This window comes from Triturus cristatus, chromosome 1_1, assembly GCF_964204655.1.
Source record: "Triturus cristatus chromosome 1_1, aTriCri1.1, whole genome shotgun sequence".
In the NCBI taxonomy this organism is placed as follows: domain Eukaryota; kingdom Metazoa; phylum Chordata; class Amphibia; order Caudata; family Salamandridae; genus Triturus; species Triturus cristatus.
This window is the reverse complement of record NC_140579.1, coordinates 541,214,093-541,238,457: the sequence shown is the minus strand read 5'-3', so window position 1 is coordinate 541,238,457 and position 24,365 is coordinate 541,214,093. Positions and strand designations below refer to the sequence as shown.

At 48.0% G+C, this 24,365-nt stretch overlaps 1 protein-coding gene across 3 annotated transcripts in view; it reads right to left on the bottom strand.

Annotated features, from left to right (window-relative positions):
- Window positions 1-24,365, bottom strand: part of KIF21B (kinesin family member 21B) — a 1,294,294-nt gene that overhangs the window by 1,028,880 nt on the left and 241,049 nt on the right. For all 3 annotated transcript variants that reach the window (XM_085643177.1, XM_085643182.1, XM_085643184.1), the window contains exon 2: window positions 11,558-11,780. In XM_085643177.1, coding sequence (XP_085499303.1) covers window positions 11,558-11,780 — 223 coding nt within the window. The remainder of the gene's footprint in view (window positions 1-11,557; window positions 11,781-24,365) is intronic.

Below are 24,365 nucleotides of genomic sequence, written 5' to 3'. Positions count from 1 at the left end.
GAAGTAATCGATTATCAAGGAGAGAGAGAGGACTGGGTAGCCAATCCGAATCCCCAAAGAGTTTATTTGGACTGGTCTAGCAAGATTTAGTACAGGACTCAAAACTGTATGTTTCGGGGAACAGAATGTGTTCCTTTATGAAGCCCTCACCCACCAACCTAGTTGGTGGCATGCTTCATCATCGGGCCCACCCAGTGACACCGAATGCGTCCCGGGTGTGCTTCAACGCCTGTGTTACAGCAGAGCTGGTATGTTACTGAGAGTGCAGTGGTGGTGGAGTGATACGTGAACAGGTTAAAAACTATCAAGTGGTCCCAGTGCCTGCGGGGGCTATCTTTAATATCTGGGCCTCTGGTAGCGTTAAAAACAAGGCAGTGGATGTAGCTGGAGTGGTGATTATGAACTCCTGCATCCTGTGATAGGTCTACATGTTTCAGCCAGGCCTTTTCTTAAACTGGCTTTCCTCAGGACCAAAAAACTGTGAGAGTGGACACTACACTAATAATGAGTGTGTGATTTAAAATGTGTTGCACGCGCTAAGGTGCCATACGTGTGCCTCTCCAAGCATAACTGTACACACAACATAAAAGACAGACAAAACATACAGGAAAGAATTTTAGCATGGTTGCAGTAAAAACAGCGAAATAGTATTGTTTCTGGTGATGGTGTGCATGTAAAGTGGGTAAAATGCGGTTGATTGTGTTCCCGTATTGGTATACGGATAGGTAATTCTACCGACATATGCGCTGACACATGTGGTGAGCTATATCATAAAGCACACACATATCATTAAAAGGTGGATACTTTGTGGTATATTCTTACGCTAGCGTTTTGTAGCGAATGCCCCTATGGAGAAGTCCGGCAGAGGTATGGACCCTGTAAGGAAAAGAGTAGTGGCCGTGGGCTTTGTAAAACCTGTGGGGAGAAGGTCTTACCCGGTAGTAGCACTGGTTGATCTGGCGTTTGTTACTCACGGTAATGGCGGTCACGACCCTCTCAAAACCTGTTCAGCTGCGGCGGCTCGCCGTAGGAAATGAGCTTCCGTGTTAGTCGTCTTTAAATACCCCAAGCGGTGAGTTCAGGTGTCCCGCATTGTAGCGAGAGGCGTCTGTTGAAGAAAAATAGACACGGAAAACAGACGGACATGTGCTGGGCTGGCTGCGGGTGATGACGCTGGTGTCACGTGGAGCTAACGTGTGCCTGTTGTCATGGCAACCTGTAAACACAGTTACAAGCGCTGCTTACGTGAGCGGCAGAGAATAGAATAGTGCCTCCAATGATTATATTGGGGCGTTTAAAATGGTGCTCAGTACATGGAAAAGCACAGCTTAAAGTGAGATTAAAATTAAAGGTAAAGTTAAAGGTTAAGCGCAGACCCTAGATGAAACCCACAGATTGGGAATGTCACGCAAAATGTGTTATGGACCCATAGTCAGTGGTTAGGGGGTACACGCGGTAAGTGTAGGAAGTTGGAATCTGACTATATGGTTGCCCCCATTTTTTTTTCCTGGTGTTTGAATGGTTTTTGACTAGTCTGGCTGGGATCCTGCTATCCAGGACCCCAGCCTATCTGCTTACTCCCTTAAATGATTGGTGTGCATATTAGATGCACTAGTGATTGGATACTGTGGTGCCTTATGAGCCCCTAGTATATGGTACCTTAGGTACCTAGGGCATTGGTACTTCACAGGCCTACCAGGGGCTGCAGCATGTATTATGCCACCCCTGGGAAGCATTCACAATCTGACACCACAGGCCTGCTACTGCAGCCTGTGTGAGGTAGTGTTAGCACTCCTCACTGAGGTATAGGTTCCTATATCTCACCTTACACACACACATATAAACCTATCAGTCACCCCTATGGCAGGCCCGATCAATCCCAAGGGCAGGGTGCATGGTTTACTATGTGAGGGGGTGCTTCTGCCTGAGCAGGACCCCTCTGCAGCTGGCAGAGTCTATTCTCTGCTGCTGTTTGTGGATGCGGTTAAACCATATACTCTTAAGTGCATTATAACCTTGCGGTAAATGCTAACTTTGGAATGACTGCATCAAAACATGTTGTGTTTGGTGTCAAACAACTTGGAATCCTACCCCCACACCAGTAACTGGTGTGGGAGTAGGATCCCACCCTTCTAGAGGGGATGACATGTACACACTGTACTACACGGTAGAAATCATCTAGAGCCCTGGCATCACAAAATGGATGCCACCAGCACAGACACCGGGCTGCCCTCCTGCTGCTGACCGAAACTCGCAGTGGAGGGAGCTCAAAAAAGGGTTTCCTGTCACAGGGAGGTGTCACCACCTCCCAGACAGGATTTAGTGTATTGGAGCTGGGTGGGTGCACTCTTAGAGTGCTTTGAAGTCCTGCACTGGGGGAGCAGTAGGCTCCTCTGTGCATATGCCAGCTCAAACCGGTTCAGGGGCTACCTGCCCCTGCTCTGGCGCGAAACTGGACAAAGGGAAGTGGGTGTAACCACCCACTACCCTGACCCTCCTAGAGGAGTGGTCATAGAGCTAGTCCCTCCCATCTTTTCACTATACGATACCACACATTGCCAATGCAATTTAGATTACACCTGGACGACGCTCTATGAAGAAGAATCCTGGCCCTTCAACTTTCTACTATCTCTAGAAGACCGAAGGATCTCCCTTGGAGTCAAGGAGTGACTCCCCTGCTTGGCAGGCACCAAAACTACTGAACTACGGTTGCAAACTTTACCGCTCCCGCCGGAGCCCGAAGTCCCTGCGTCCCCTGAGGCGGATTTCCTGACCTCTCGACGGCCATTTTGAGTCCCCAGCGAAGCTGTGGCATCTGGACCCCACGAGTGACGAGGAACAGCAATACCAGGGAACCGTGCACTGATTTCGAGTGCAAGCCCTAAACTATGTCCAACGAAGTTGTGCTTTGGACCACTTGTTGTCCAAGTCCCGAGCAGGTCTAGTACCGAAGATCAGCGGCCTACCTCGTCCCGAGTGACCGTGGGCTGTTGGTGAACTTTTCCTGCAAAGGCGTCTTCGCGGTTACTTGCCCGTTGGCTAGTGACTCTCCAGAAGACTTCCACATCACCTTCCCGGGCTCGCCTGGTTGCTCTGGGCCTGCCCTCACTTACCCTCGCTGGGTAAGTCCATCAGACCTTGCTGGTCTGCTCCATCGACAATCTTCCATCCACACGAGACTTGCAGTTGCCAAGGCTTGTTGGCTCCAAACCGAGTGCCGACACCGTCAACAGCTGCAGACGTCATGGGACCCTCCGAATCCAGCTGCTGGTCTTCATCGATCCCTCCTGGTCCTCGTGAGAGAAGAGACAAAACGACATCAGTGACCTGAAGAGACGCGACAGCTGTGGTCATCCATCTTGCTGGCCACCGGTCACTGGCAAGTGACTTTGAACTCTGTCCCCTCAATTTCTAGGTCTTCTGCAACTCCAATCCATCTTCGGATTCCAGCGGACACTTCTCTCGACGACACAAGCAGCAAGTCTTCAGCGATCTCCATTGAAAACAGCATCGCGACCCGACACCAAAGGACACGTATGCACCCGGCTTCCCTGGGTGAGGTAACTCTTGCATTACGGTGCCCCAAGTGTGCATTGGCTCTCGAAGTACTTACCCTGTAAGTTGTTTGCTTGTTGTCCACTCCGAAGTGCCCTAGAACTGTAAAATACAAACCGCGACATTTGCCATTGAAACGCATTGAAAACCCGCGTGTGTGTTTAGACACTGCACGCGTCTCCTGTGGGCTGATTAATTACCTGCTAACACTGCAGTAGTGAAGCCCCAGCGATTCCCAAGGCCCTAGGCCTCTTCATATTGCAAGTCGAGTTTGTTAAACCACTATTTTAGTATATGGTCTAGTACGCCCCTAGGGCTACAGCCATATTTGTGCTGAATTTATTGAGAACTGTTGATCTTTTGAATGCTTACCTGGCTCTAATCTCATAAAGAGATTAGTAGAGTATATTTAGAAATAAATACATATATATTTGATATATATACCTGTGTGGTGTCTTTTCATTTGGTAATTCAAGAGATTATAAGGTAAAACAAGCTGCTTTACATTCCTCAGAGACTTAGCCTGAAGGCTGCTCTCCACAGCTACCACTAGGATAGCTTTCTTTAAAAGGTTGTCTTTAAACATATCTACCAAGAATCGAATTGGACTGGTGCAAGGTGGCCAATATAACTAGTGACCAGCATATGCCAGGCCAACTTCTCACAGTAAGTACACCTTGAAGGGGGCGTGTTAGATGTGCATGAGGCCATGCTGGATTCTGCGTGAACTCCTGAAGGAACCCACAGGATGTTTGGAATTGTCATGCAAAATGTATTTTGGACCCATAGTCAGTTATTGGTGCGTTCACATGATTATTACGCCTAGATAGGGGCGTATTAGTTTTTCATAGGGCCGTGCTAGGTTCTAAGGCTGTACTACGGGATAGAATCGTTCAGTGGACAAGCGGTAGATCCACCTCTGTTCTTTTATCAGTAGTATCTTTTCATTGTTCTGTGGATCGTGATTGAATTGTTCGATCACTGTCCAGATCATGTCGTTGGGAGTATGGCCACTCTGTATATAATGGTCAGTGAGACGGCTGATGTTTTTTTTGCACCTGATGGCACTGCGGTGCTCTACTATGCGTGTCCTCACCTTCCGTGTCGTCATGTCCACATAGCGGAGACTGCAGGGGCAGGTGATTAAATAGACAACGTTACTCGAGTTACAATTGGTGTGTTTTACCTGCTATCAGGTCTTACCAGGTTCCAGATTGAGTGTTTTGGTTTGGTTGGTGAGGTGACATACACTACAGTCATTGCACAGGTAGTGTCCAGTGACTTTGGGGAGACCCCAAGTGGTGAGGATGGTGTTGCTCGCTCTGATCTGTTTTTTAGGTTGTGTCGACACTAGTTGGTCTTTCAAGTTGCTGGCACGTTTGTAGGCAAACAGTGGTTTCTCCCAGTCTCTTGCACCTGAATTGATGATGTGCCAATGTTTCAGGATAATACTGGCAACTTTGTTGGAGGCCATGTTGTATGTGGTGACACATGTAATTGGTGTGTCGGGTTGATCTTTATTGACGGTTTCAAGTAGGGCCTCCCTGTTTTGGTTACGTGCCCGTTTCTTGGTTTTTGCAATGATTGTGGATGGGTACTCACGTTCCTGAAGTTTGGATTCAAGTGTGGTAGCCTGTTGTTTGAAGTCATTGAGGTTGCTGCAGTTCCTGCGGATGTGGAGGAATTGCCCGAAGGGAAGGTTTTCCCTCAGGGCTCTGGGGTGGAAGCTGTTGAAGTGTAGGAGTGAGTTTCTGGCTGTGGTTTTGTAATGGGTGTTGGTGGCCAGTACTCCTGCTTCCGCTATAATGTTAAGGTCAAGGAATGCCAGGGTGGTTGTGCTCGTTGTGCTGGTAAACAGCAGATAGGGATCCCTTTCGTTCAGCCAGGTGAGGAATAGGGTCAATGATTCTGGGGAGCCCTCCCAAATCATAAAAATTTCGTCAATGTAACGTCTCCACAGTAGGATTTGCCTAAGATGTGGAATCGTGGGGGATGAAACATGCAGTTGTTCAAAGTGGTGGACGTAAAGGCCAGCCACACTAGGGGCAAAAATGCTCCCCATTGATGTTCTGTTGGTTTGGAGATAGAAATCACCTTTATACTCGAAGTAATTATCTTTTAGTGCGAGGGTGGCGCATTTTAGGATGAAGTCCCTGGGGGTATGGTATTCCCAGGGACTGTGCATTAGTATGTCTCGAAGTACTTGTAGTGTGGCATCTTGTGGAAGGCTAGTGTAGAGGCTCTCTATATCCAAGCCCACCATAATCTGGGTCATAGGATCAAAATAGATGTCTTTGATGAGGTTGAGTAAGTGCTTTGTGTCCTTAATGTACGTAGGTGTTTGTTGTACCAGTGGGTTCAGAAAGTGATCGCAGTATCTGGATAAGGGTTCAAGAAGGGAGTTGGTGCCAGACACTATGGGTCGGCCAGGATGCGGTGTTATTCCTTTGTGTACTTTGGGGACAGTATAGAAATACGGTACCTTGGCTTTCTTGGTGAATAGAAAGTCTGCCTCTTGTTTGGATATCTGTCCCGCGTCGTGACAATTATATACAGAGTGGCCATACTCCCAACGACATGATCTGGACAGTGATCGAACAATTCAATCACGATCCACAGGACAATGAAAAGATACTACTGATAAAAGAGCAGCGGTGGATCTACCGCTTGTCCACTGAACATGAAGAACTGAACGATTCTATCCCCTGGTACAGCCTTAGAACCTAGCACGGCCCTATGAACAACTAATATGCCCCTATCTAGGCGTAATAATCATGTAAACGCACCAATAACTGACTATTGGTCCAAAATACATTTTGCATGACAATTCCAAGCATCCTGTGGGTTCCTTCGGGGGTTCACACAGAATCCAGCACGGCCTCATGAACATCTAACACGCCCCCTTCAAGGTGTACTTACCACGTGTACCCACTAACCACTGACTATGGGTCCATAAAACATTTTACGTGACATTCCCAATCTGTGGGTTGCATCTAGGGTCTGTGCTTAACCTTTAACTTTACCTTTAACTTTAATCTCACTTTAAGCTGTGCTTTTCCATGTACTGAGCACCATTTTTAAACGCCCCAATATAATCATTGGAGGCACTATTCTTTTCTCTGCCTCTCACGTAAACAGCGCTTGTAACTGTGTTTACAGGTTGCCATGACAACAGGCACACGTTAGCTCCATGTGACACCAGGGTCATCACCCGCAGCCAGCCCAGCACACGTCCGTCTGTTTTCCGTGTCTATTTTTCTTCAACAGACGCCTCTTGCTACAATGCGGGACACCTGAACTCACCGCTTGGGGTATTTAAAGACGGCTAACATGGAAGCTCATTTCCTACGGAGAGCTGCCGCAGCCGAACAGGTTTTGAGAGGGCCGTGACCGCCATTACCTGAGTAACAAACGCCAGATCAACCAGCGCTACTACCGGGTAAGACCTTCTCCCCACAGGTTTTACAAAGCCCACGGGCCACTACTCTTTTTCTTACAGAGTCCATACCTCTGCCGGACCTCTCCATAGGGGCATTCGCTACAAAACGCTAGCGTAAGAATATACCACAAAGTATCCACCTTTTAATTATATGTGTGTGCTTTATGATATAGCTCCCCACACGTGTCAGCGCATAAGTCGGTAGAATCACCTATCCGTACCACCAATACGGCAACACAATTAACCACATTTTATCCGCTTTACATGCACACCATCACCAGAAACTATACTATTTCGCTGTTTTAACTGCAACCATGCTAAGACTCTTTCCTGTATGTTTTGTCTGTCTTTTATGTTGTGTGTACAGTTATGCTTGGAGAGGCACACGTATGGCACCTTAGCGCGTGCAACACATTTTAAATCACACACTCATTATTAGTGTAGTGTCCACTCTCACAGTTTTTTGGTCCTGAGGAAAGCCAGTTTAAGAAAAGGCCTGGCTGAAACATGTAGACCTATCACCAGATGCTGGAGTTCATAATCACCACTCCACCTACATCCACTGCCTCGTTTTTAACGCTACCAGAGGCCCAGATATTAAAGATAACCCCCGTGGGCACTGGGACCACTTGATAGTTTTTAACCTGTTCACGTATCACTCCACCACCACTGCACTCTCAGTAACATACCAGCTCTGCTGTAACACAGGCATTGAAGCACACCCGGGACACATTCGGTGTCACTGGGTGGGCCTGATGATAAAGCATGCCACCAACTAGGTTGCTGGGTGAGGGCTTCATAAAGGAACACATTCTGTTCCCCGAAACATACAGTTTTGAGTCCTGTACTAAATCTTGCTAGACCAGTCCATTTTTTATTACATATGGTGAACGGAAGCACAATGTGCATGACAGGTGAACAAAACCAATAAATGAAGAGGGTACTTATTCTGCAGACTACAATAGAATGCACCGCTGCTAGTCAAGTTTTTGAATCTGTGGAGAGGCTACAGCATTACCCAGCATTACATGCCTTGCACTGATATCCAATTATATCTTTTTCAGGCACTAAGTATCACTCACTTGGAGATTTATGAGATACAAAGTGTAAGGAATTGGGTTATTAATTAAGGGGGTAAGTACCCACCTGAATTAATAATCACAATCCTTGTGAGCATAAACCACTAAAGCCACTAATAAACCTGAGCTCAACCCCATGGTAGCAATGGCGAGGAGCAGACAGGCTTATCTTAGAGAAAATGTGTAAAGTATTTATGCAGTACTGAAAAAGTAAAAAAAGTGAGATGAAAAACAACAAAAACCCACGAAGTAGAACAATAGAGCAAAATGTAACCAAGTAAATAACACCAAAATGACAAAACTCCAATAAGAGGAACTGAAGATTTAGATTTTTTAAGTTTTAAGTACAGATAGCGTCAAGAAGTATAAACTGGCAATTATAGTCAATGGTCAAGGTAGACCAGAACCTAGGTGCAATTTGACACGGACGGTGATGGAGCATTTATTGGATACATCAACCAGGCTTGTGACGGTCAAAGATTTTATTTTCTGACTTTAGTCCTTGAAGCCCACAGGAGTACACATCTAAAGCCTTCAAACACCTCAGGGGAGGCTCTTAGAGACTCACAAGGTGGCAGACAAAGGCCCACAGTCCAAATCCAGTTGCCACTGGTTGCTGACCAGTTGCAGCAGAAGACCTTTTGTAGTATGTTGTGCCCCTTTAGATACGAAAGTGTGCAGGAAGTGTAGTATGTGAATTATAGTATCCTTCCACATCTAACCCTACAATCCAGTTTGAGGCTCCCGAACCTACAACAACCTCAGAAGCAATGTCTAGTAGAATATAAGCTGCAGTGGCGTAAGGAAACTTGAGGCCCCCCCCTGCAAAGTACGTGCAGGGGAACCCTCACGCTCCGGACCCAGTCTGGGGTTCTCAGGCCAGAGACCTGCCAGTGCCGGAGGGGGCGCTCGGGGTTCCCGCACCTCGGGGCTTTTGATACTCCATTATTAAGCTGATTTTTCAGCAAACAGACAGTTAATAGACACCAATTAGTGTAGCATCTATTTCCCTCATTTGAAGTAAGCTTGAATGATGTATGCAAACCCAGCAAACCTGTCAAAGAAGCTTTAACAATGTAATGTCAAAAAGAGGCCCACTATGTTGGAGGCCTGTCTGGCTGGGGGGGACAAAAGAAGGGCCCTGTTCAAATGTAAACTAACAATTGCCTGTGACCGAGGAGGCCTCTTTGAAATGTGCCCCAAGTGTCATATGAAAAGACCCTGGAGACCGGCCAGGCAGGATGTGACATTCAAGCAGGATTTGACACTTTAATGTCAAAAAGGATCCCCATAGCCTGCATATTCTGTCAAGTTCAGATGGGTTGTCTACACCTACTCAGGTCAGCCTATTTTTTGCACCTGGGAGCAAGTTCATACCTCATCCACACCTATTAAAATTTTAATTACTGGCTGGCAAAGTGGGATAGTAAATTGCAGATTCATCTTCCAGGTACAGGGCAAAGGTAAGTTTCTAAAAGTCATTGTTCCAAACTTTTGTGTCTCAAATCCAGCTTCACCAGTGTATTGGGCATGTGATCAATATTTTGAAAAGTCCAAAAAAGAGATTTCTAGCTGTTTCCTATCTGGAGTTAGCATGTATTAAACTTAATATTGTATCCTAATGCTTTCCTATAGAACGCCCAAATCTGCTGCAATGAAAAAACATTTTAGAGCTTTCTCACTGTAAGGATGTGTTTAACATTAAACTTTTGCATGTCTTACTTTTAAACATCATGCACTCTGCCCTAAGGGCAGTGAAGCCTAATTAGGGGTGACTCACTAATATTTAAAAGGAGAATTAAGACCTGTCTAAAAGTGGTTGTTTGAAAGGTTCAATTTGCAGTTTAAAACTGTGCCTGCATTCATGTTTACCCTGTCACTGTAGGGGTGGCACAATGGATCATGCAGCCACTGATGGCATTTAACTTACAGGCCCTGGGTACACTCTGTTCCACAACTATGGGCTTATAGACAAGGTAAAGATGCCAATTAATGGAATGCCAATGTCATCATGTTGAAGGAAGACATATAGGCACCTTACCACTGGTTAGCAGGGGTAAAGTGCATAGAGTTATACAGTTAGAAAAATAGTCAAGGCAAAAAAAAATCTTGGGGTACACTGTGCAAAGGATTGTAATTTCCAACACGGTCACTATTCCTTTAATCCAAACTCAGAATCCACTCTCATAGAGAAGCTCAAATCCAGATTGGCCCAACTCTTAATCATCCCCTATTTACAAAGAATCACATTAGCGGGACATTTTCTCTCTGGGCTGTTTCTATTGGAGCACAGTTGAGACTGATTTGCATACGGCTGTGCCCAAACAGAGATGGTATGGTGGGCAAAAGAAAGATGAGTTTGAATGCTATCCCAAGGGTATGTCCAGATGAGGGTCTAGTACTCAATCTGCCATTGAAGCTATGCTACACCTGACTAAAGAGCTCCAAATAGGGTGAAACCGGTCTTGGGTTGCTTGTGTTGAAGTTCAGGGAGTCCCTGGCCTGGCAGTTCAGGCTGGAGTGTTCCTATAGGAGCAGGGTCGAGACTGATTTCTATATAGCTAGGTTCAAATTGAGGTGCATGATGGGCAAAAGAACCATGGGTTGGAATGCCACCCTGAGCGTTTGCCAGTGGTAAGACTTACTGCAAGTATTCCACTCCTTTCCTTTCATGTGCTTTATGCTGTTCTCTATGTAGACAGCTAACCTCTGGAAATCCCCTGGCATGTGCACAGATACTTAAAGGCCTGGTTTCTTCCTAAACATGGTATGTCAAGTGCATGTAATAGAATACAAAATTTGAAGCCCTAGCGCTCACTTTTTTCTCATTCACATTTAATTCATGAGCCTGCTACTAACCACTGCAACATCATGCATGACATAGGCATTCTACTCTCAGGGTACATCTGAAACCAATGCTCTCCCAACCATGCATAACCCACTGAGCAGCTACTTACTCGGCCACCCAGAAAGTGCTTTGGGGTCTCGCTCAGGGTAGGAAAGTGCGATGCAATGTTACAATATCAACACATTAATAAATAAATACTGTATGGGGGCCTCCTTCTTTCTATAAACAAATGCAAATGTCTTTACAGTAATACAGACTGGAGCTCATCAACCTTTTCTCTTGTATAACTGATCTGAAGAGAACCTAACAAGGGCACGGAGAGCACCTCTCTGTTTTTTATTTTTTCTCACCCTTCGCTTATCAAAGTTACAGATGACGTCACACTAATTGTCAATTGCAAGGAACTTACACAAAGTACCCACAGCACTTTCCCATTCCCTATAAACTGAATATATTCCTCTCCTGTTTCACTGCCTCTACGAAAGGGATATTTATGCATGGTTCTTAAGTCAAAATAATATGTCAACTAAGGGAAGTAGGTTTTAAACATTTCTTTTTCAAGGCTGGAGAATCAGATTTTGTGCCCGGGAGCAGTGATGTCTGCTCGGCCCCCTGCGCTCCGCCTGGTCTGTGTACCTGTCCGTATGCCAGCACGGTGGCATTGTAGCCCTCGAAGCAGCCCTCGATCAGCTTCCGCACGCAGCTGCCATACAGCTGCTCCTGCCCCGACTCAAGGTCAAAGACAAAGTCATAGGTGAAGGCCTTGTCCTTTCCCAGCAGCACCTGCGGTTCTTCGGGGGTCACGGAGGTGCAGATGTGGCACCCCTCGATCTTCTCCTTCGTCAGCTGGGGGCGGATTCTGCAGGAAGAAAGGGAGAGGAGAGGCCAGGGTCAGAATAGTGTCGGCAACTGATAGGCACACAAGTCAAAGGGGTTAAATACATGGGGGCATTTCTAACAGCCAACATCTGAGCCAGCAGCATCAGCTACATTACCAATGAAACACATTCAGAGGGACTTTAGACCGTACTGATACATTGTTGGCAATGCACAGGGGACAAACACTGAAGAAGATGTTAACCCTCCAGCCGACGTTTCATAAGTATTCTTGTACAGAATGAAGGAGGGTAAAAGCAGCCATTCACAGCTTTGCAGGCCACAAAGTATCCTCATGTGGGAGGTTGAAGAGTGGGGTACAGGGGCGTAGCTTGAGGGGGGCTGTTTGGGGTATTACACCCCCCAATAAATGCATTTTCAGATGAACATTTGGGTACAGATGCTTTCAGTCAGGTATGGTGAGGTAGGTGTCTGTCAGATTTCACCAGGGATTTTTGCATGCATACACTGACAAAACTCCACACACTCTCTCTCGTGTCTGTTTTGAAAGCCCTAATTGTTCTTGATAATTTGACAAAATATTGTGCTTTTCTCAGTACTCCTACCAATCTGCATTTGTCTCTCTTTTTACTGCCTCTTAAACCCCTCTCGTGTACTCTGCTTGTCGTATAATGTATTTTAAAATTATATGGCAGAGTGTTTGTTGGGAAATCTGAAGCTCACCCTGTAAGAAAGTGGCTCTGTATATACTGCACCAAGGTAAGGTATAGTGTGTACAGAGTCCAACAGTCCCCAGAGGTTTGGCAGAGGTTAAGGTTAGATATAACCTTACTCTCTAAAGTGGTAGCCTGGTCGAGCAGTAAGGCAGTATCAGAGGACAGTGTAAAGCATTTGTTGTACACACTCAGTCAGCAAATGGTCTCACACACTCAAGAATGGTTTTGTATATACAAATATATGGTTGTTATATTATAGAACCACAAGTAGGTATCAAAATACTTTCTCAGAATGAGATGCTCTAATTGAATACTTAATAAGCAATAGACTTTTAAATGCAGTAGTTACAGTTCTTGCAATAGGCAACATAAGTTAAACACAATTATAACATTGAGCTCAATGGGAATCTTTAAGTAAATGCAATATCAATTACTTTGCATAGGGTTTTCTTACTCAGGACTGGATCCTGGATTCAGCCCTGGTGCATCTCCTGTAAACAGTAGAAAGAAATTGTTTTTGTTACACAGGCGATTTTTAAGGAATATTTGTATATTTCAAAAATTGACACTTAGAAGAATTTCTGGCAAAAACCAGGCAAAGTTACCTTTGGACGAAAGTTTGGTTATTGGAAAATCGCAGTTGTAATTACTTTTCAGGGTCAGTGCTGGGCACCAAGATCCAGCACTGGGATCTCTCCTGGTAACAGGTGAGTAATTTCTTTGATCGGGTGATTTTTATTGAATATTTCAAAGTTTCAAAACTCGACACTTAGAAGAATTTCCAAGTGAAAACCAGTCAATGTTACCCTATGGAGAAAATGTGAGTTACTGGCTTTCAGGTAGGTACTCGACTGGCAGAGTTAAGGTTCTGAGGTAAGACTCAGGGGTCTCCCAGGGTCAGGTAGGTACAGTTGTTACACCCTCAGCAGCACAGGGGCAGTCGGGTGCAGAGAGAGTAGGCCCAATGTTAGCCTATGGCGGGCAGGGGGCCTTTGGTTGGTGGCTGCTAGCAGGCAGGCCACGCGGCCGTGGGAGCTGGGCTCCTGGTCACTTACACAGGGCAAGTGGGGAAGTAGAACAGAACAGATGCTGCACTTCCAGGGGCACTCGGGCGGCTGGGTGCAGGGTGCTTTTGAGCCGTCGGGCGCTCAATTGATTTCAATGGGAAAGCTGCGTGACGAACAAAGGCTGCAAGCTTGAGGACGGAGATTCTTCAGGTGCGACCACCACTTCGAGAGATAAGTTGGGAAGCTGTAGGTTAGCTAGGCACCCAGGAGTTGGGCACAGGGAGCCGCAGGGCGCCGGGGGTGTCTTTTGGTGTTGGGAAATCTTATCCTCTGCTGGTCGCGATTGGAGGGGTCCCTGGTATTGAGGCTGCAGGCGTCAGGAGCATCGAGGAGGGTCCATGGGTGCTGGATTCTTGGTCACAGTCGCTGGGGGGACGTCCTTGTGGTCTTTGTTCACTCAGGCACAGGCGGGGCTCGGCGGGGCTCGGCGGGTGCAGAGTGTGCTGGATTCGCGGTTCCTGGCTGGCACCAGGGGTTGTTGCTGTTTGAGCAGAACCACTGCTCGTGGGAGTCCCAGTCTTTGGATGAGCAAGGCAGTCAGGTCCTCCGGGGTTTTTTGAGGTTGCTGACCACAGGAAACGCCGGAATTTAGCAGGTTCGAGGGTCGACAGGCCTGTAGGGCTGGGGCCACGTCAGTTGGTGCCGTCCTCTTGTTAGCAGCTGCACGGCAGGTCTTCTTTCTTCTTCTTCTTCTTGATTCGGAATTGGGATCTGAGGAAGGAAGGTTCAGGGTGCCCCTAAATACTAAATCTAGGGGCGTTACAGGTAGGGGAAGGTCAGGGACCAATGAGGCCCTTTCCTGGGGTGAGTACACCCCCTATCCTGCCACTCTCCAGTGGGAGGGGAGCAGGATCCTAGTCCTGATTGGGTAGGTCTCCCCATCCTCAAGATGGCGAGACCCCGGAGATGTGCTTCACTTCGCCACCCCCACCTGTGGGGTGGGGTTGGCAGAGGCTGGCACACCCCCTTTCCTCACTTGGGTTTTCCCGACAGTCTTCCTGCCAAGTGGGGGCCAGAACCGGTGGGGACCAGTTGCTGAGTACAGCAAGTGGTCTGGGGTGGCTCATAAAGGCGGCATGCCTTTGAAGCTCCCCCTGCCCATCCTGGTGGAGGAGGCTAGGCACCTCTCCCCAGGATGTGCATTGTTGCAGGCCCACAAGAGCGGTTGGCTCTCTACCCAGGGGGCCAGCAACCTGTCTGCTGGATGGCAGCCTAGGCAGCCTCTCAGTCAGGACACAGGATGTGGGTTAGTTTCAGGGGGCAACTCTAAGTTGCCCTTTGTCGTGCATTTTACATTAAATCCCACACTGGCATCAGTGTGGGTTTAATGTGCTGAGAAGTTTGATACCAAACTTCTCAGTCTTCAGTGTAGCCATTATGGTGTTGTGGAGTTCGTAATGACAACCACCCAGCACCATATACTCTTAATGGCAGCACTGCACTTACAGTGCCCAGGAATGGACCTGGGTACTGTAGGGGTACAGGGCTCATGCCCTGTACCAACACCACTGGCATATTGCACCCAGCTAGAGGGGTGACTGAGGTATGCCAGGGCAGCATGTTTATGGGCATGTCACACAGGGAAGTGTGCCATGTCGACTCTCTGTTTTGTTCTGCAGCAAGACACTCAGCCTGCAAAGGCAGTGTGTGGGTGTCAGGGCACAGTGCCTCTAAGGGTGGCACAATAAGTGCTGCAGCCCTTAGGGGCCTTCTCTGGTCACAGTGCCCTCGGTACCTAGGGTACCATTTACCAGGGGCTGACCTGTGGCCAGAAATGCCAATTGGGTTTTGGTTTCAATAGTTTCAGGGAAGGAACACAGGCCCTGAGCACCTGATTGGCAGGAGCCCAGGGCACACTCAGTCAAAGTACGTCAGCAATTCAGCAAAAAGTGGGGGTATACCATGCAAGAAAGATTGCACTTTCTCACCCCCCCCCCCTCCCAAATCTTACTGACCAAGCTACGCCCTGGTGGTGTAAAGAATACATGGGAGTATAAGGATTGCGACTCTGTGAGGTTTTTGTGAGTGAGTGGCTCGATACTGCAGCCAGACATTGGTCCTCAATGTGCATGCAAGGCTAAATTCCGAATCCTGTGCAAAACTGATAGACACGTAGATCAGAATTACGAATTTGATCATTATCACACACTCATAGTTTTCTCATGATAGATTCTGGCAGGTAAAACCTGTCGAAAATTGTCAGAAACAAGACCAGTAAAAAAGGTAAAATATGTGAAATGTGGTGTGTTAGATGCCGATTCTGCATATTATGCCTCATATGCAAGTTAAAGAACTCAGAATATGAGGCATATACCTCAGGTGGTAAATACCTGCCCATAAGAGAATGGTATTTATCTGCAGGATAAATACGTCACCCTATTCCACGTAGCTTGAAGTGAGGGCATAAGAAGACCTGCCCTAAAGTGCAATATCAGGGAATCACCAAGATATCAGATATCACATTCCTGCGTCCAGGTGCTCTTCAGATGCAGCTAGGCTAAGGGTTTGTGTTGGTAAGGAATAACTCTGAATGGCTTAGTGAAGCTGTAGTATCCTTACATTGTATGCTTTTTAACAGTGTGTTCTCCCCACTCTGATCTCCACAACCATGCAAGCCCACCAAGGGTTCTCCTTTTTACTGATTGCATCAACATCAATTTGACCACTGATGTCAAAGGGACATTCACATTGACCACCCTTTTTAGCAGGAGGGGTTACTACCCTCTCAAAATAGGGTATGGGGTGACTGGCAGTGGTGGCAATGTGCATATAGTCAGGGGCAGAGTAAGGAGTCTACCTTCTGGATATTCCCTGGAAAAGGTTTGTTCAGTCAACTAGAACTGCAATTCTTGGCTTTCACATGTCTGTGATTTGTATGAAGGAGGTCTGTAATGTGTGTGAAGTTTGTGGGTTAACCTGTATGAGGACTTGGGAATGCCCTAATCCATTGGACTCTATGTCTGAGCGGGATGCAAAAAAGGCTAGTTTCATTTGGACTGGACTCACAATGTGCATTTTGCACATTTCAACCTGCATGTTCATTCTCTCCTGTGCCTAGTTTCCAAAACTGGTGTGCTTACTATGTGGTGGAGGTACCCAGCCGAGTTCTTTTGACTCTGCCAAAGTAATTTCCGCTTGATTAAAATTGACCCTGCCACCATTTCTTGGGTTGTGTACATCTCCCTTGACGATGGGAGCTTCCAAATAGGTAAATGTGGATACCACTTGAGGCATCCCAATCTTATCTCAGTGTGGGCAACAGGTCAGGGATCCCCAAAACATTGGCCATTAGTAGCAGGAACATACTCCTCCAAACTTGCATGAGACCATGAACTTTTGCAAATGAAAACTCCCTTGGCCACCAGAGAGGTATAAGTTTTAGGCCTGTGTGAACATTTGTTTATGCTAGCTTAATCTCGGATTATTTCGGGCATTTCACATTATGACTGTTATGCACAATATGTCAAAAACAAGGAGAGAGCTAGGGAAGGGAAGAGGGTGCGTCCGTATCCCCTGTATTAATATATGTTTAAACAATGATGGATAAACCCAAGTATGTGTGGTACGATCACTGCGAGGCAGTGTTTGGGAACCCACTGGGTTAGTAAAAAATTAGAAAGGCAAGGATTCTCAGAGGTATTTTTAATCCACATCACATCACACCTTTGCACCACACCAGCTCCGCTGTAATCAGGCGTTGTAGCACAACCGGGGGGCATTCGGCCACCCGGTTGGGACCCCAATGATGAAGCATGACACCAACCAGGTTGGTGTGTGTGGGGTCTTTTTACTAACCCAGTGGGTTCCCAAACACTGCCTCGCTGTTATGCACAATAGCCAATATTATGCCATGCAGCATAAATTAAATTTCATTTGGGTAAAAATCCTAGCACAAGGGCACATGAGCAAAGCAAACAAACTGAACAAGAGCAACTGTTGGTCACATCATATTCTATTGCAATTTTTTTTTATCGAAATGCATCCTTCCATAATGCTTAAAGTGGCATTTATATGAATTACAATAGCATTGTGACCCTGGGACTTCTGACTTTTTTAGGACCCTAGAAAACGTCCCTCAGCCATTGACACTCTGGGTAATATGAATGGTATTCATGTACCGATTGGCACAGGGTCCCTGGCACTGAGGGCGAGTTCAGTGACACAGGGGTTCCGATGGGCTGAGTGGCACTGGCCCAATGCTTTCTTGTTACAAAGGAGACCATTCTGGGATCAGTAGTTTGTGTTTGCTTCAATTGAATCAACAGGGCTACAAGTATCAAATTACTGTAAAAGAAGCCATGAGACCTAGGGCCAAATTAAGTAAAAGTGCCCGGGGGCGCAACGGGCACGGGCTCCCACTTTGCACACCCACGAGGCACTTTGGTATTACAGAATGGGCTGCAGACACTTGTGCTGCACTTTCAGTAATACAGATAGCCCTGGCACACATATAGCGCCAGCACTATCACCAGCGGGTGTTCCCTCATTTCCATGGGGGCCTGCCCCATGCAAATTAGGGGATCCCTTTGCATCTGAGCCCACGCCGTATTATAGAGATGGGCATAGAGGCAAAGAAGCTGTTGGGAGGTGCACTGACAGTGCGCCCCCTTAAGGCAGTCCTCTGGAGAGGAGAAGGGGGTCCTATGGACCTTCAGACAGCCCCTTGCAGGCAGATGATGTCACTCACTGCACCCACCTGCAAGGGGATCTCTAATCTCCCTTAAAAGTGCAGGTGGGTTGCTGCTTCAAAGCCACTCCGTTTTTCACTTAAATGCGCTGACCCCAGGGCAGCACAAGTTTGTGGCTGCCCTAAGGAGCAGGTCATTCCATGTAATATGGCGCACTTTCCCTGTTTGCGTCCGGCACACATGTTTTATGGTGCGCTGTGGCGTAAACGGGTAAAGCCCGCCCTATGTGTAATAGGGCCCCTGGGACCGTATTACATATATGACACACTTTCCCTGCCGTATTACCATGAATGCGCTGCCCCAGGACAGCCACTAACTTGTGCTGCCCTGGGGTCAGCGCATTCAAGTGAACATAGAGCAGCTGCTTTAAAGCTGCTCCGTGTTTCACTGTGCAGGCTGCATCTGCCTGCATTTTCAAGACAGGAGAGAGATCCCTTTGCAGGCTGGAGCAGTAAGTGACAGCGCCCGCCTGCAGGGGATGCCTGGAGGTCCATGGGATCCCCTTTCTCCCCTCCAGATGGCTGCCTTTAGGAGGAGCACTGAAAGCGCACCACTTTATAGTGGCGCACTTCCAGTGCACATCCTAAAGGCATGTTTCACTCTGCGCCAAGTCCATAATAGGGTGCAGGTGCAGAGGCAAAGTGAGTCTCTCACTTGCAATGGGCAACGCCCGTATGCAAATGAGGGAACGTCCTCTAATGATAGCGTTGGCGCTATATGTGCCCCCAGCTCTATCTGTATTACAGAAGAGGCCACGCCGCACAAGCGTCGGCGGCCCCTTCTGTGATACCAAATACCTCTGGGGCACACAAAGCAGGGCGCACATGCTAGTTGCGCCCCTGAGGCATTCTGTGTGATACGGTGTGAGAAGTTGGCCTGGCATATGCTGGCCACTAGTTATAGTGGCCACCTTGCACCAGTCCAATTCGACTCTTATGGTAGATAGGTTTAAGACAACCTTTTAAAGAAAGCTATCCTAGTGGTAGCTGTGGAGAGCAGCCTTCAGGCTAAGTCTCAGAGGAATGTAAAGAAGCTTGTTTTACCTTATAATCTCTTGAATTACCAAATGAAAGGACACCACACAGGTATATATATCAAATATATATGTATTTATTACTAGACACACTCTACTAATCTCTTCATGAGATTAGAAATCAAGTACACATTCAAATGTCAACGGTTCACAATAAATTAAGCACAAATTTGGCTGGAGCCCTAAGGGCGTACCAGACCATATACTAAGAAAGTGGTATAAGGATGTCGACTTGCAAAATAACAAGGCCTAGGGCCTGGGGAATCACTGGGGCCTCACTACTGTAGTGTTAGCAGGTAAGTAACAGGCCCACGGGAGACGCGTGCAGTGTGTGAACACAGTCGCGGGTTCCCTATTGATTATAATGGTGCAAGTCGCGGTTAGATTTTTAAAGTTCTAGGGTACTTCGAGGAAGACTACAAGCAAGACACTTACAAGGTAAGTATTTAGAGGGCCAACACACACTTGGGCACTGGAGTGCACGAGTTACCTCACCCAGGGAAGCCGGGTGCATAGGTGTCTTTTGGTGTCGGGTCGCGTCGCTGTTTTCTATGGAGACCAAAGAAGTCTTGCTGCTTGCGTCGTCTGAAGAAGTGTCCGGTGGAATCCAAGCCTGGATTCAAGATGGAGAAGACCTGAAAATTGAAGGGACAGTGTTCAAACTCACTTGCCAGTGACCGGTGGCCAGGAAGATGGATGACCACGGATGTCAGGTGATTTCAGGTCGTCGATGGTGTTTTGGCTCTTCGCTCACGAGGTCCAGGAGAGATCGATGATGACCAGCGGCTGGATTTGGAGTGTCCCACGAAGTCTGTAGCTGATGGCGGTGTCGGCAACCGGATTGGAGCAAACAAGCCTTGGCAACTGCAAGTCTAGTGTAGACTGAAGAAAGTCAATGGTGCAGACCAGCAAGGTCTGAGGAACTCACCCAACAAGGGTAAGTGAGGGCAGGCATAGGCCTGGAGCAACCAGGGGAGCCCTTTGAGTCGATGAGAAAGTCTTCGGAGGACCCACTAGCCAATGGGCAAGTGATCGCAAAGACGCCTCCTCAGGAAATGCTTTACAGGAGCCCACGGTCACTCGGGATGGGGTAGGCCGCTGATTTTGGGTGCAAGACCTGCTGGAGGCTTGGGCCACAAATGGTCCAATGCACAAGTTCTTAGAACGTTGTTTAGGGTTTGCACTCGACAATAATGCACGGTCCCCGGGTATTGCTGTTCCTCGTCACTCGTGGGGTCCACTCGCCACAGCTTCACTGGGGACTCACAATGGCCGACGAGAAGTCAGGAAATCCACTTCCAGGGCAGCAGGGACTTCGAACTCCGGCGGGAGCGGGAAAGTTTGCAACCGTTGATTAAGGTTTTTGGTGCCTGTCAAGCAGGGGAGTCACTCCTTCACTCCAAGGGAGATTCTTCTGTCTTCTAAAGGTAGTGGAACGTCAAAGGGCCAGCATTCTTCTTTGTAGAGCGTCGTCCAGGGTTATCTGATTTGTAAAGGCAATGCTTGCTATCTTATAGTGAAGATAGGGGAGGGACAAGCTCTATGACCACTCCTCTAGGAGGGTCAGGGGAGGGGGTGGTTACACCCACTTCCCTTTGTCCAGTTTTGCGCCAGGGCAGGGGCTGGTAGCCCCTGAACCGGTTTGAGCTGGCATATGCACAGAGGAGCCTACTGCTCCCCCAGTGCAGGTTTTCAAAGTACTCTAAGAGTGCACCCACAAAGCTCCAATACACTAAATCCTGTCTGGAAGTTGGTGACACCTCGCTGTGACAGGATGCCTATTGTTGGGCCTCCTCCACTGCGAGTTTCAGTCAGCAGCAGGAGGGCAGCCCAGTGTCTGTGCTGGTGGCATCCATTTTGTGATGCCAGGGCTCTATAGGATTTCTATTGTTTAGTACAGTGGGTACATGTCATCCCCTCTAGAAGGGTGGGATCATACTCCCACACCACTTACTGGTGTGGGGATATGATTCCAAGTTGTTTGACACCAAACACAACATGTTTTGATGCAGTCATTCCAAAGTTAGCATTTGCCGCAAGGTTATAATGCACTTAAGAGTATATGGTTCAACCGCATCCACAAACAGCCACAGGGAGGGCAGGGTGCTTGGTATACAATGTGAGGGGGTGCCTCTGCCTGAGCAGGGCCCCTCTGCAGCTGGCAGGGTCTTTTCCCTGTGGCTGTTTGTGGATGTGGTTAAACCATATATTCTTAAGTGCTTTATAACCTCCCGGTTAATGCTAACTTTGGAATGACTGCATCAAAACATGTCGTGTTTGGTGTCAAACAACTTGGAATCATACCCCCACACCAGTAACTGGTGTGGGAGTGTGATCCCACCCTTCTAGAGGGGATGACATGTACCTACTGTGGTAACACGGTAGAAATCTGAAAGAGCCCTGGCATCACAAAGTGGATGCCACCAGCACAGACACTGGGCTGCCCTGCTGCTGCTGACCGAAACTCACAGTGGAGGAAGCCCAACAACAGGCATCCTGTCACAGGGAGGTGTCACAACCTTCCAGACAGGATTTAGTGTATTGGAACTGGGTGGGTGCACTCTTAGAGTGCTTTGAAGTCCTGCACTGGGGGAGCATTAGGCTCCTCTGTGCATATGCCAGCTCAAACCGGTTCAGGGGCTACCAGCCCCTGCTCTGGCATGAAACTGGACAAAGGGGAGTTGGTGTAACCATCCATCCCCCTGACTCTCCTAGAGGAGTGTTCATAGAGCGAGTCCCTCCCTTTCTTTCACTGTAAGATAGGTACACCTTGCCATTGCCAGTTAGATAGCCCCTGGACGACGCTTTACAAGAAGAATCCTGGCCTTCGACGTTCCACTACCTTTGGAAGACAGAAGAATCTCCCTTGGAGTCAAGAAGTGACTCCCCTGCTTGGCAGGCACCAAAACTTGAAACAACGGTCGCAAACTTTCCCGCTCCCGCCGGAGTCTGAAGTCCCTGCAACCCCAGAAGTGGATTTCCTGACCTCTCGTCGGCCATTATGAGTCCCCAGCGAAGCTGTGGCATCTGGACCCCACGAGTGACGAGGAACTGCAATACCTGCGAACCGTGCACTATTGTCTAGTGCAACCCCTTCACGACGTTCAACGAGCTGGTGTTTTGGACCATTTGTGGCCCAAGCCTCCAACAGGTTTTGCAGCAAAAATCAGAGGCCTACCACGTCCTGAGTGACCGCGGGCCCCTGTGAAGCATTTCCTCAAGAGGCATCTTCGCGATCCCTTGCCCGTTGGCTAGTGGGTCCTCCGAAGACTTACTTATCGACTCAAAGGACTCCCCTGGTTGCTCCAGGCCTGCCCTCATTCACCCTTGCTGGGTGAGTCCCTCAGATCTTGCTGGTCTGCACCATCGACTTTCTTCAATCTACAGAAGACTTGCTTTTGCCAAGGCTTGTTGGCTCCAATCTGGTTGCCGATACCGCCATCAGCTGCAGACCTCGTGGGACACTCTGAATCCAGCTGCTGGTCATCGTCGATCTCTCCTGGACCTCGTGAGCGAAGAGTCAAAACACCATTGACTACCTGAAATCACCCGACATCTGTGGGCATCCATCTTCCTGGCCCCGGGTCACTGGCAAGTGACTGTGAACACTGTCCCTTCAATTTTCAGGTCTTCTACATCTTGAATCCAGCCTTGGATTCCACCGGACACTTCTTCAGTCGCCGCAAGCAGCAAGTCTTCTTTGGTCTCCATGGAAAACAGCGACCCGACACCAAAAGACACCTATGCACCCGGCTTCCCTGGGTGAGGTAACTCGTGCACTCCTGTGCCCTAGTGTGTGTTGGCCCTCGAATAACTTACCTTGTAAGGGGCTTGCTTGTAGACTTCCTTGAAGTACCCTAAAACTTTAAAAATCAAACTGCGACTTGCTCCATTGTAATCAATAGGGAACCCGTGTCTGTGTTCTCACACTGCACGCGTCTCCCGTGGGTCTGTTACTTACCTGCTATCACTGCAGTCGTGAAGCCCAAGCGATTCTACAGGCCCTAGGCCTCGTCATTCTGCAAGTCGACTTTCCTAAACCTCTTTTTTAGTATATGATCTGGTACGCCCCTAGGGCCCCAGCCATATTTGTGCTAAACTTATTGTGAAACGTTGATATTTGGCTTCTAATCTCATAAAGAGATTAGTAGAGTGTATCTAGAAATAAATACATATACCTGTGTGGTGTCCTTTTCATTTGGTAATTCAAGAGATTATAAGGTAAAACAAGCTGCTTTACATTCCTCTGAGACTTAGCCTGAAGGCTGCTCTCCACAGCTACCACTAGGATAGCTTTCTTTAAAAGGTTGTCTTAAACCTATCTACCATAAGAGTCGAATTGGACTGGTGCAAGGTGGCCACTATAACTAGTGACCAGCATATGCCAGGCCAATTTCTCACAATATTAAATCGTTGTAATTAACCACTTTGGCTCACTGACAGGCATCACCGCCCCCATCCACAGATTTTCCAAACACAAACAAGCAGCACGTGTACCGAACTGTACAGAGCCGTCTGTGCCAGCTGGCGGCAGCCACACTGCACCTTCTCCTGCGGTGGGGCGATGTGGGCGTGAAAGCCTTTGATGGGGAGCTGGACTGCGGCTCTGTTGTGCTGGACTGCATACAGTGAATTCTTATCCTTGGTTCCATTTCGTTTGCTTGCCACATGCTTGAGGCCGGACACTTCTCAAGCATGACCACGCTCCACGCATGTTAACCTGATCACAAGGACGAGCTTCGAGTAGAGGCGCAACTAGAGCCAAATTTCGGGGGGGCTAAAATTTCGAGGGGGCTGAATCTTTAAGCCATAGGCAGAGTGGAGCTGCAGGGGCTCTTGGAAGGGGTGAAACAGCAGCGAGGCCTCATTAACATTCAAATGGTCTTTTAAAGACCTGTGAAGTGCTCGGGTGCGGCTGTGTATGTACCCGGGAAGCCGTCTCATCCCGGGCTGCCACACACGACGGGGGGGGGGGGGGGGGGGGAGGGGGGGCTGAAGCCCTTTGAGTCCAATGGGTGTTGCGCGCCTGGCTTCGAGCATGACAGATTGCTGGACATCAGTAGTACATGTCTGTGGCCTGCAGTCATGCTAAAGCCGACGCCT